We start from the raw sequence: 13,556 nt of genomic DNA on the forward strand, positions 1-13,556 counted from the left end.
CCATGAAAATGTTCTGGGAAATCCAAGCTGAAGGCTATGCAGCTTACTGGAAGCCTGGGGGGGGGCGGTCACCATTTGGGCAGAGGTGTAGCTCCAAGGAGACAGGGGCCAATGCACCAGGCGCGCACCCCTGTGGGGGCGTTCTGGAGTGGGGCGGGTGCGGAGGATGCACCAGTGCACTGGGCGCTTTCCCCCCTTGCTATGCCTCTGTATTTGGGTGCTGGGTTTGCTTGAGCCCTTTGTTGGAAGCAATTGCTAAATGATTCCGACACAGTATAACATTAAGTTATTAACCTGATTGTATTTCTCAAAGCATCCTGCATAGAGAAAAATCCTATGAACATGTTCAAGCATGCATGTTTGTGCTTTTGCTCTAAGAGCTATAATTCATGTATTAGATGCACTGGGTGGTTGAGAGGGTCAGTGTTGCAGATCCAGATCTCCCATTGCTATCCAGATCCCCCATTTGCTACATCATTACAGGTGCCAAAAAGGACTGCATCAAAAACTCTGTAATTATATAGAGCAAAATTGCTTTGGACAAGACACAGCTTGTCATGCTGAGAAACAGACAGTTTCCAAGGGAAAGATCTGGCAAGCAGTGTCCTCTTTGGCTCCAGTGGAGCGTTGTGGCCTTGTGCTTTCCTGTCTTTCTGGATCAACAAAGGCTTTGTGATTCCTGTATTGCTTGTTGTCTCTGTAACTCTGCCTCAAGCAACCCCCCCCCCCCCAATGTAAACAAACACACAAGTGATACAGCAGTATCGCCAACAAAGGATATGATCCAATCACAGTTGAACACATCCCAATGGGAGAGATTTAAACTGTGCATGATATGCCTGTTAAAATCAATGGGACATGAAAATTTGAACTTTAAGCAAGAACTTTAACTCAATGCGACAGGAACTTTGCTTGGATTGTTCCCGATGTGTGTGTGTGTTTTAGAGAGTGGTGAATTTATTCAGCTGTTTCCTGCAACATTCACCATTCCTGCACACTTTAGTATGCAATTTCTTATTACCCAGTCCTGTGTGGTTCATTTGCTCTTTTCCATTGTATGATCATTCCCTTCTATCCCTTCTCTTTCCCAGTAAATATATTGGGAAGTTGAAGGTTAAGGAGGAAAATAATATAATTATTAATAAAATTAATCCAACATGCATAGTTCAAGTAATGAGCATTCTTGTTACATCTAAACCAGGGTGCCAACCTTTTGTTAAAGGACAGCTACTTTTGAATAATAAAAAATATCTTGAACAACTTCCTCATAGTAGGTTACCAAGTTTTGCTCTGGAAACCAAACAAGGACTTGGAAGCTCTCAGTTAAGCAGCACAGAGGAGAAACCCTATGATATACAAGCTTTAAATAAAACAATTTTTTAAAAATGTTTTAAAAATTGCAATCTTTTCCTGGGTCTTCTAGGGGATGGATGAGGAGCAGCCAAGTGAGCTACCTGAAAATGCCTACTTGATTCAATACAAAGGCTGATTCTGCATGAGCCAAAAACAGCAGTGTGAAAATGGTGTGAAAACAGTATAAACCCTTTTACACCGGTTTAAACCCTTTTACACCATTTTCCCACCATTTTCACACTGCTGTTTTTGGCCCATGCGGAATCAGCCAAAGCTTTTAGTCAAGCAGGAGAGAAGAAAAATCCCATGAAATAAAAGAGTTTTCTTTAAGCAGCCTAGTGCATTCCGCCTCCTCCCCCCCCTCCCCCCCCCTGCACAATATTTTCCTGGATCATCGGAGGCCACAGGCTACTTTGTGGAAATTGTCAAGCTCCTGTGAGCTCACAAGCTGCAGGTTGAAGACCGGTCATCTAACCCATGTCCAAAAGCAACAGAACAATGTCAAGTTCAGTTTATTTTAATGTATTTTAGAAACTTTTCACAATTGTTTTGTTACTCTTTCATACAACCAATATGTTGATAATATTTGCATTCTATATTTACATCTATAAAGCATCTTGCTGATGAAAGACTGAAGTATGTCCCTAGCTTTTTCCAGGATGGGTGGTGTGGATGTCCCCATAAAGACAAAACCTTTGGGTGCGTTCTAATCTAAGATGGGACAGAACTGATGAAGCTACCTTTCCGAAATTTCTTTTGACCTGGTGGTGACTCCTCATTTGCTTTTATGCGCAGTGAAAGTTTATTCAGTTGGATCCTATTTACTACTGGCATAAGATTCTATGCATTACTGTTGGCATAGGATCCTGTGCACTGCTGACATAAAAGACTGACAAAATCAGGTCATTTTCCTGCCTTCCCCTAGCAGCCTCCTGCAATTACCACAAAGTCATGTGGCACAAATAGCTGTAGAAGGAAGGAAGGAAGGAAGGAAGGAAGGAAGGAAGGAAGGAAGGAAGGAAGGAAGGAAGGAAGGAAGGAAGGAAGGAAGAAGCAGACAAATTCAGCCATCCTGCAAGGGTCTGGCTTAGCTAAAGAAGACAGTGGGGCTACATTAGTAAAAAAGTCCCCCTCCTCCCTGCATCTGTCCTGTGATTTCTAGTATGGTGTAATGGTTAGGAGTGGAGGACTTTGATCTGGAGAACCAAGTTTGATCCCTTACTCCTCCATGTGAGCATCATGCTCTAATCTGGTGAAGTGGGTATGCTTTGCCTGCAGCGGTGATGTAGTGGTTAAGAGCAGGTGAACTCTAATCTGGAGAACTGGGTTTGATTTCCTGCTCTGACACTTCAGCTGTGGAACTAGATTAGACTGTGCACTCCAACACATGCTAGCTGGGTGACCTTGGGCTAGTCACAGCTTTTTGGAGCTCTCTCAACCCCATCCACCTCACAGGGTGTTTGTTGTGGGGGCAGGGAAGGGAAAGGAGATTGTAAGCCTCTTTGAGTCTCCTTACAGGAGTGAATGAGGGGTATAAATCTAAACTCTTCTTCCTTCACAGGAAGCCTGCTGGGTGACCTTGGGCTAGTCACGGTTCTCTCAGCCCCATTCCACCTCACAAGGTGTCTGTTATTGAGAGGGAAAGGGAAGGTGATTGTAAGCTGTTTCGAGACTCCTTAAAGGTAGAGAAAAGTCTTCTCCTCTGCTTCTTTTTGTTCACCCCATTTTCCAAATAGGGGTGTGCAGTTTTTTTCTCAGTATTTTTTGGGTTTGAGTTTTATAATCCCGTAATTTTAAAAAAACCCTGAAAAAAGCCAAATTCCCATGTCAACTTTTCAGGTCTATTAAAACCCGAACCCAAAAAAAACAGTCCACTTGAACAAAACAATCCACAAGGAACTGGGAGGCAGCAAATGCAGAGTTGTTTTCTGAGGCTGCTGATGCTCATTTTGATCAGTTCCCAAACACAGCCACATGGTGGCAGCAAACTCTCACTATCTGCTTTAACACGAGAGCCAAATTGCCAGTTTTATATAGCAGCAGCCTTAAATTGTGTTTGTATACTCTGCTAATATTACATCACCCCCAATGGGCCGACCTCTTTCCTCCACCCAAGCTTAGTTTTTCTGTCTGTCTTTCCCACATAGGCTGGGTGATGCAGCTAACAATTAAGACAATTAAAGCCAGACTTAAACTAGGAAATGGCTCTTTTTTTATAATATTTTTCATCCAGTGTGAAAAGCGCAAAGCACTGCTATGTAAACTGCTCAGTAACTGAGGCTAGTCTCAAATCCAGCAAGGTGAATGCTACATTCAATATTCCCAATATGACCAACTTATATTAGTTGGATTCCAACAGTGGAGAGGGTACGATTAAAAAAGAAATAGTTGTAGATGACTGACAGCCCCATCCCAAGTGGGGGGGGGGGGAGCAAATCCACCACTGGGAACAGTGGGGTGGCCACACTGACAGATTCACCCTCTCTCGGGTATTTACCTGGTGGAGGGGCGAAACCACTGCTGTGTGGCTGCTGCAGTCCCTGAAGCCTCATTTGTCAGCTCCCTTCCAGTCTTTGCTGGTGTTGCCAATAGCGAGATTCAGCCCACTGGGGCTTCTCAGAGGTGGAGAGACTTTTTGTCTTCCCCACACAACCGGGAATCCTTTTTGAGGGCTGGGCACCTGACACCACCAGCTGGGCACCTGACACCACCCTAGGACAGCAGGTAAAGGTGCTTTGTTAACTTGCTGGCAGATGGGTGGTGGTTCTGTGGCATTTTTGAACCACTCTTCCTGTAAAAGAACTCAACCAGTAAGATACCAAAGGAGGTTGTCAGCAGACTAGGTTAACCAAAATGGTTGATATCAAAAAGGAGCACTGTTATGCCTAGAGAGGCCAGCCTTGGTGGCAAAGGAGAAAGGGGACTTTCCACATCTCCTGTGGAAAAAAAGAGAGAAGGGCTACAGTCCAACTTGATTAAAGCCAAGGATTTTAGGCAAGGCAGAATCCCCCCTCTCTATATAATCCCCTTACACACTTAAACTTTGCATCCATGCATGCATACCAAAAATGTGTTCAAATTTCACAGCATATGCAATCTTTCCTTCCCTCTTTCTTAATCTTTCTCCATTGTTTTGTCAGCAATTTAGCGGGGGGGGGGGGGGGCAATTAAGTTGTATAAGGGGTTATATAGAGAGGGTACAAAACATTATAAAGTACAAAACATAAAAATCATAAGTTGAGAAGGTTTCTCCATGAGAACATTTATAGCATGAAAAACAAATTATAATTTAAACAAGAGAACACTGTACACATAATGGAAGGTCACTCCTTACCTTTTGGGTAGGTAGAGGTGTCCCTCCTAGAAGCCAATCTAGTTCTTGGCTGCTTGAGCTGGAGTCCAGGATGGCCCCCAATCTTGGATCACCAGGAGTTCTTTGAAACTACCCACCAGGCCCAGCTGCTGCCACCTTTGCAGTTTTGAGGGAGCTAGGCCTTGGTGCCACACCACCTCCAGTGGCAGGGAACAGGCACTGTAGGATAGAGCTGTAGATAGCTACAGCTGCTTTAGTGGTGTTGGTTACTATGGCTCACCAAAAGATAAAAAACAGTAACTTCCTTCACCATATGGCCTACGCACTAGGACCCAAGCGAAGCATTAGAAAACAAAGAGTTCGGCCTGTGGGAAATGAAGTTACAAGTTTATCTTTTGATGAGACAGAGTTTAGTAACTCCTTGGATGCTGGATCACTCAAGGCCCCGAGAAAACAGTTCCATTTTGCCTTACGGGCATATGTTGTACAAGTTGATCAGGTTCCCTGACCCACTCCAAAATTTGGGTTGGACCCTATAAACACAGAATAAGGTAAAAGCATTTTTGTCATTAGGGTTTTCCCTTTTAACGTGACCAGCTCCCCTCGTTCTTAATGAGTTCATACTTTGTGTCACTGCTGCATTATCAACATGATGGCTGGGGTTGAAGTCGTTTTACCTCACAGAGGAGGCCCAAGGAATTTATTTTTTAGCCCTAAACTTGCAGCCTAAACTGGTGAATGTATTTTAAACCCAGGCTTCTCGGTGGCTCAAAAGCAGCTTCTGTAAATGGCGCAGCTGTCTTTTGAGACTTTCTGCTTCCCTTTCCCCCCTGAGATCACCTCAGTGAGAGGAAAGAGGTATACACATGAACACAGGTAAGGATCCACAAGAAACCTCATTCTCCCCACCTCTGATTCCTCCCCTCTCCCCCTTCTTTTCTGTCTCTTGCTCTTTCTTTCCTCCTCCTGCCACTCCTTTTCTTCATCTCTCTCTCCTCCCTGCCAGTCACTTTCTCCCCTCCCCCATTCATCACTCTGTTTCTGCCTGTCACGCTCCTGGCCTTCCACCTGCTTCCTCTCCCCACTCACAAAATCAGCAGCAGCGGTACTCCCAGCCCTCCCGCCTGCTCCCCCCATAGTAGCAGTGGTGGCAGCAACTCTCCTGGATGGATCTCCCAGCTGCAGAGAGCAATCAAAGCAGCCTACATTAGTCCCCCCCCCCCCTTTTATCAGGTTAGACTGAAAGTATGTGACTGGCTCAAAATCCCCCAGTGAGCTTCAATTGAATGCTACGCAAAATGGGCTTTCCTAAGGTGACTGCCGTGGAACAACAGGTGGTATAAAGCCCATGGCCAACCTGTCAACATGTATTTCTGGCCCAGCAATTTGCCTGGATGTATTGTCAAAGGCTTTCACGGCCGGAATCACTAGGATGTTGTGGGTTTTCCGAGCTGTATGGCCGTGTTCCAGTAGTATTTTCTCCTGATGTTTCTCCTGCATCTGTGGCTTCAGAGGAATTTGAATTAACACTGGCTTTCCTCTGAAGGTGCCAGCCACAGATGCAGGTGAAGCATCTGGAGAAAATACTACTGGGTGCATCTGGGAAGAACAAAATTTCAGCAGTGAACCTGCAGTGGAAGTGCATGCAAGACCTACCAAGGTTGGGCTCAGGGATAGAGTTTGGTTGCTTTGTTGCCTTATTTTATTGTTGCTGCTTTTTAATTTTGCTAATTTGAAAAGCCATCGTTTTTACATCACACTGACTTGTGCCCAAACCAATCCCCCCTCCCCTTCTCATAGTGCCTTTAAAAACGTACTTAAAAGATGCTTTATTTTTCAAAGCACAGAACACATTTACATTTGAATTACCAGGCAGGGTGGCTCTTGTGTGTATTTGTGCATAGCCCAAAGCTAGGTGCATGGCACCATTCAAACCAAAAAGTGTTTTCTGCCCATTACTTACCCTTCATACCCATATTCTTGAGACACTTCAGCAGACGTGCCCTCCGTTTCTTACCTTAGATCAGCAGTCTAAAAGTTAAGTGAACTCAGTTTTGACACAGCTGTGGAACTTGAGAGGATCTCCTGTAGCAGTGGTTCTCAACCTTCCTAAGCCATGACCCTTTAATACAGTTCCTCGTGTTGTGGTGACCCCCAACTCTAACATTTATCCATTTTACAGATGGAGAACACTGATGCAGAGAGCCTTAGGTGACCCCTGTGAAAGGGTCATTCGACCCCCAAAGGGGTTGCAACCCACAGGTTGAGAACCGCTGTCCTATAGCCCATGTTTATCCAGTTTTAGGCCTCAAGCAGTTTTAGGTCTCAAATCTAAGAGGTACAGTTTAACATGCTATACTTTGTTTGGTCCAGGGTGGTTTTTACAGTGTATAGTTTAACATGCCGTATTTTGTTTTAAAGTTGTGGGATTGAACCAAGACACCCCCCCCCCCAATGTCTACTTCCTGCTGGTCCACCTCCACCACCACACTGGATGCCATTCTGGTGGGTCTAGCAGGTCTCAGAAATGCCTTTTCAGAAAAAGGAAGGCAATGCTGCAGAAAAGCTGCATGGGAATGGTTTATTATGCAAGCGAGTGCCACTGGTAGATCTCTGGATCCAAGCTACTATTTTGTTACTTCTTTTAATGAACCACCTTGCATCCCTAATGGGGGAGGGGAGGCGTAGTTGATAAATCTAAGAACAGAATAGCTCACATTATCCTCCCCATCCAGGATAACTACTCACTGCTCAAAGGTATATGATAGTGAATGCACTCTGTCCTACCAAAGAACAATGTTACATTATACAGTCCTACATGCGTTCTCATAGCATGGGGTGGTTGCAATTTTCCCAGGACGCAATGTGTGATGCACACATGAAGCTACCTTACACTGAGTCAGACCCTTGGCCTGTCAAGGTCAGTACTGTCTACTCAAAATGGCAGCGGCTCTTGAGAAACCCAGGTGGGCTGCGTTACAGCGGAAGAGCCTCTGCTTTGTATTCATAAAGTCCCTGAGGCTCTTCCACTGTATCACAGCCCCTGGCAATAGGAGACAGACTAGGTGAAAACATGAACAATGTCTTCTGTCCTTGTGCGTGCCAATGGATTGATCAATGGAGCTACCAACCAGCATCCAGGTCAAGCAGAATTGCGAAGTGTTGAGAACAGAATATGCAAATGTGGCTCTCTACCAGAAAAGGGAAATGCAAAACGAGCTGAGTTTTTTCCCCTCTAGAATAATTTAAATTTTAAAAAACCAAAAGGAAAGCCTTGAAAAAAGGTCAGAACTCCCAAAGCGCAGGGTGTCACCTGGTTTAGTCGCAGAGAAACACAATAATCAAAAAAGATATTTAGTTTAATACAAATTTTATACAAAGAAAATGTGAAAAAATACTTCCATATGCTAAAAGCAATTATGCTTCACAAATAAGGCCAGCTAGGCTATCTTTGACACAACCGCAATTCACAAATATTCTGCTCTTGATTTTTTTTTCCTTCTAGGTTTTTCCTTCCCTCTAATGTGTGTACTAGCTGGAGACTGTACAAACTGCATCCTTTATAAACAATGGGAGAAATCAACATGACTAAAATGTACAACAAAATGTACTGGAATGATATCATACAATTAGTTTTCTCATATACATACATCACCTTTGCTTTGTTCAATGCTTTTGTATACACAACATACAAAATGGTACTACCGTATAAGTGTAACAGACAGCGTTTTCATGGGTTAATTTCTCTCTCGTACTGTACTGTTTCATGCTTACATAAAAACAAAAATTCCATAAGACATGCTCTAGCCCAGCATCAATGTCCTTTGCCCACATTTCTTTTAGTAATGAGTCCTCTCTGTGTCTCTAGTTCTTGTTCCCTTTGAAAAGAATTTCAAAGTCCTTTGGATAGATTTTCTTAAAAGAAAAAAAACAGGGAAACATCTAAAAGGGAAACAAAAAACAAAACAAAACAACCTTTTTGTCTTCTCTGGAATTATTATTATAACACCAACAACTTTGTATCCAGCTTTCTACCTCCCTTCTCTTAGCGTTAATGACATTTAAAATCTTTTTTTTGTAAACAATCTCTCTCATTTTAAATATGCAACACAAAATATGCCCTTTTACATACTTGAGGACCGAAGACGGGAAATTCCTAATTCAACAAATTTTTAACACGGCCAGTCCTAGCATGAGTTGCACAAACAGCTGTGCAGGCATTGCTTTCATTTCCAAAGGCAAATTGAGTGGTTCACAGTCCTTCTTAGATCCTAAACAGGAAGAATGATTGATGTGCAACTGCAGTTCCCAGAAGACCATTTCTCTTGCTGGTGTTTGTGATTTAACCTTTCCATCACCAACTTCCAACACTCCTCATACACTGAAGTCAATACAAATATAAAAAGGAGATGGTACTCTTAACATCATCCACAAATTGTACATAATTTACAACAGAAGCATAGATTTACCAGGGATCTTAATCAGTCCGCAAAGCTTTTTAAAGCCAAGGCTAATGCTTTACATTAATGTAGTGTAATTAAACGCTTTGTACACACGTACAAAGCTAAAAGTCTGAACCTTTGAGGTTAATCCAAAGGACTGTAGGGATTTTTCTTTCACATTTCTATTACAAGGATTATTATTTATTCCAGCAGTCGCCGGGACTCCTTTGTTAGTTGTTAGACTCTTCGTACTTGGACAGGCATTGTTGTCTGAACATACTGGACTCCCGTTCTCATTGCCACAGTCCCAGCTGTAGGGCTGACTACCACAGGAATGGTCTGTGGGTTAAAACCAAAACAGAAATACACATTATGTCAGATATCACAAGCACATAGTCACAGAAATTTACAAGTGCTTACCAAGAGAAGTCTGAGAAATATATTAGAAGATATATACTTAGAAAATGCAACAATATAATTGTATTAACGATATGCAGAGTGCAGGAGGATATGTACTGCTATTGTAAATACAATGTTTTAAACAGCAGTGAAAGTACTACATGTAAGTATCCTTCCAATACATTTGCAAATAATCCATTAACAGCAAAGTAATCTAGTAACAGTAATATTTTTCAGCTGCCATGTTGCTCTGCTGCCACAAAATCAAATGAGAGTCTAATAGCACCTTAAAAACCAGCAGAATTTATTCCAGCATTAGCTTTTGGGAGTCATAGCTCAGCATTGTCAGTCTTTAAGGACTTATAGAATCATACAGCTGGAAGGGGCCACAGAGATCATCTAGTCCAACCCCCTACTCAATTCAGCATCAGACTAGACCAGTGGTGGCGAACCTTTGGCACTCCAGATGTTATGGACTACAATCCCCATCAGCTCCTACAATTGGCCATGCTGGCAGGGGCTGATGGGAATTGTAGTCCATAACATCTGGAGTGCCAAAGGTTCGCCACCACGGGACTAGACACTAGAGCATCCCAGACAGCAACTGCCAACGAGGCAGCTGGTTCCACTTGGCACAACTCTTACAGTAAAATTTCCCCCCTAATATTAAGTCTGAACCTTTCTCCCCATAATTTATACCCATTATTGCGAGTCCTATCCTCTGCTGCCAACATGTGGCAGCCCTTCAGATAACATGAAGAGACCAATCATGTCCACCCTCAATTTCTTCTTCTCCAGACTAAACATTCCCAGGTCCCTCAGCCTTTTCTCATAGGCCTTGGACAATATTAATAGGCTATCCTCACACCTAAAAATACAATTGTTTCATTATTTAAAGCACATATGAACCCAAATTAGCTAGAAAAGGTTATAAATTAGGGTCCTGAACTTCAAAGCCCCCCCCCCCCCCCAATTCAGCCATCAGGATAATTTCAGGAGTTTACAGAATGTTTATCAAGAGCCCTTCCAATGAATAACGTGAAGGTCAAGAATAAAACTTGAACATTGAATAATGATGTTTATACAAAATTTCCAGTTAGGCATATGCGAAGTTAAAATTCCAATTCAGAATGTTTTGAAGAGTCTCCATACCAATTAAGGGCTGCAACTTCTGCAAAGCATTACATATATTTTTAAAAAGACTAACTAGACTGCAGAATTGGTATGTGAATTATCTAAATGGATTTTTAAAAGGTTCATCTTCAACACAATAAATTCACTCAGCGTTTTGCTATATTTGGTAGTCACTGATCAAATGATCAGAGAATGATGTCATCAGGGAGTAGTTTGGTCATCGCTCTGTCTCTACGAGTGGAACTTGCTCGTGTCTCGGGGAAATCAAGCTACCATGGAAATAGCGATTTTGTATTGTCGGAGGCTTTCACGGCCAGATTCAACTGGTTGTTGTGGGTTTTCCAGGCTGTGTGGCCATGGTATGGTAGATCTTGTTCCTAACGTTTCACCTGCATCTACAGAGGTGTATCACAGAAATAAGTCTGTTACACACTGTGTCCAGTGAGAAGGGAATGTTTAGTAGGGTATATATTGTCCATGTCCCAGGGTGGGGAACTAATCAGTAAGTGTTTGGGTGAAACTTGCTATGCAAAGGTGTGGTTGACTGCATTGTATTGTGGGTGGGGGTTTTCAGTCCAGGAAGTGCTTCACATCTGCATTCCCTGCAGCAGCAACAGTCTTAGTGAATGCAAACCCTGTATCTGGGTGGACACAGACACAAAGTTTGCATTCACTGGAGTGTTGTGTGGTTTCCGGGCTGTATGGCCCGTGTTCTAGTAGCATTTTCTCCTGACGTTTCGCCTGCATCTATGTCTGGCATCTTCAGAGGATCCTCTGAAGATGCCAGTCACAGATCTTCTGAAGATGGCAGCCACAGATGCAAGTGAAACGTCAGGACAAAATGCTACTAGAATACAACCATACAACCCGGAGACCACACAACACCCCAGTGATTCTGGCCATGAAAGTCTTCAACAGTACATTCACTAAGACTGTTGTTGCTGCAGGGAATGCAAATGTGAATCACTCCTTGGACTGAAAAACCCCACCCATAATACAATGCAATCAACCACACCTTTGCATAGCAAAAACACTTACTGATTGGTTCCCCACCCAGGGATGTGGACAATATATACCCCACTAAACATTCCCTCCTCACTGGACACAGTGTGTAACAGACTTCTCTCTGTATTGTCGAAGGCCTCCACAGCCGGAATCACTAGGGTGATTCTCTCTCTGTGGTACACCTCTGAAGATGCCAGCCACAGATGCAGGCAAAACATTAGGAACATGATCTACCAGACCACTGCCACACAGCCCGGAAAACCCACAACAACCAATAGCTATTTTGTTCGCATCAATATCGGATAACCAGACATATACTGCTTCTTATCATATATAGGGCCAATTTTTGGCTATCATTGCTAAAAATCTTGGGTAGACTATTTTCCATAAATTACCCTAACTCTCTATAAAATACTGAACACTTTTTGAAAGCAAACACTACAAGTGTACCTAAAAACCTAAAACGTTATCATTCGAAAGTGCCAGTTTTTGTGTTCTAAACTTGATTCCACATCAAGTTTTATTGAATGTCCATAAATCCTAATGCTATGTATGAGAACAATTTTGCTGCTTCCTCTCCCATCATCTTATAAATGTCTCTCATGCTTGGACATTATGCCACAGAACAGTATAACACCAGTAGATCTAAAGCAATCTGATGCCAATATGAAACTCACAGCACAATCCTGAGGAGAGGCCATGAAAGCACTTAGGCAGCTAACTAGCCACTATATTGGTCCATCTCAGAGACAGGCCAGCATTGTACCCCATTGCTGTTACACAACAGCCAGTCAGCAGTACACTGACACTGCAGACCCCTGCCAGATCATCACCAGTGCAACCCTCTGAATGGGTGAAGGAAGCGTAGGCAGAATTAGGTGGGCCCTTAGGCCACCTCAACCCCTGGATACACCCCTCAGCCCAGCATAAAATCACACTATCAAAAAATACAATGTGACCCTTAGGCACCTGCACAAAGGGGGGATGCCCCCTATCCCAGAAGGCCTGATGTATGGGGGGCCACATTCAATCACCCCGCTCCTAATGGCAGTCAAAATCCCCTCCCTGCACTGTTGCAGCTCCAACACCCCAGCGCTATGTAAACCTGAGCCAGGATGCCCCATAACAGGACAGCCTGTCCAGTACTCCTGGTTCAATTAGGGTCTGAGGTAGGCAAAAGTTTTTGACCTGACCTTTTGTCCCTGCAAAAGGGGGAAGAGGCCAATCCAGTCAATGAGCTCTCCAGACAGTCATCATTTTGGCTGAGATACTCCTTCACAATCCCTTCGGGCTGCACCATTGTACCCTAGGACATCAGGGACGCAGTGGAGTACGGGGCAGCATGCCTTTTTTGCATCTAAATTATTGGCCCCATGATTAGGTTGTTGATCTTTAGTTTGGGAGATGAAGGTTTGAGTCTAGCCTCTGCCTTCCCCTCTATTTTTGGAGCAAGCATGGAGTAAGGATGGCTGCATATTGACAGCACTCCTGCTTCGAACCACACCCTTCTCAAGAGATAGGTTCTCATCTGCTATGTGGATGTTCTCCTATGGGCCATGGAAAGACACCCCAACCATGCGCTTCTGGTGGTGTAGTGCTGTCATTGAATCTTTTCTCCTTGTCCTTGGACACTCTACATGGGTGTCCCTCCATATGGTATTGAGGGGAAGTGGCTGTATCAGCAAGCCATGATTATCTTTGCAACTACATGCCACTCAGATGAATGCCTCTGGGTACTACTGCCTGCTTGGTGGGGTTGCTATGGACTCATGGGCTCAGTATGTGGTCTGCACCTTTTGGGATACGGGAATATGCAGGTTTCCTTCCCCCCTTGTGGAATGTCCATAGGGATCAGATGAGGGCAGCTGGCAGCCACCCCTGCAGTAGCCCTCAGGATTGGATTGTTAATG

At 43.7% G+C, this 13,556-nt stretch overlaps 1 protein-coding gene across 3 annotated transcripts in view; it reads right to left on the bottom strand.

Annotated features, from left to right (window-relative positions):
• Nucleotides 1–8,007: 8,007 nt before the first annotated feature.
• ZMYND8 (zinc finger MYND-type containing 8) overlaps nucleotides 8,008–13,556 on the bottom strand; it is a 46,365-nt gene continuing 40,816 nt past the window's right edge. For all 3 annotated transcript variants that reach the window (XM_048496469.1, XM_048496467.1, XM_048496470.1), the window contains one exon: nucleotides 8,008–9,447. In XM_048496469.1, coding sequence (XP_048352426.1) covers nucleotides 9,346–9,447 — 102 coding nt within the window. In that variant the 3' untranslated portion in view covers nucleotides 8,008–9,345. The remainder of the gene's footprint in view (nucleotides 9,448–13,556) is intronic.

This window comes from Sphaerodactylus townsendi, linkage group LG05, assembly GCF_021028975.2.
Source record: "Sphaerodactylus townsendi isolate TG3544 linkage group LG05, MPM_Stown_v2.3, whole genome shotgun sequence".
NCBI classification, from domain to species: domain Eukaryota; kingdom Metazoa; phylum Chordata; class Lepidosauria; order Squamata; family Sphaerodactylidae; genus Sphaerodactylus; species Sphaerodactylus townsendi.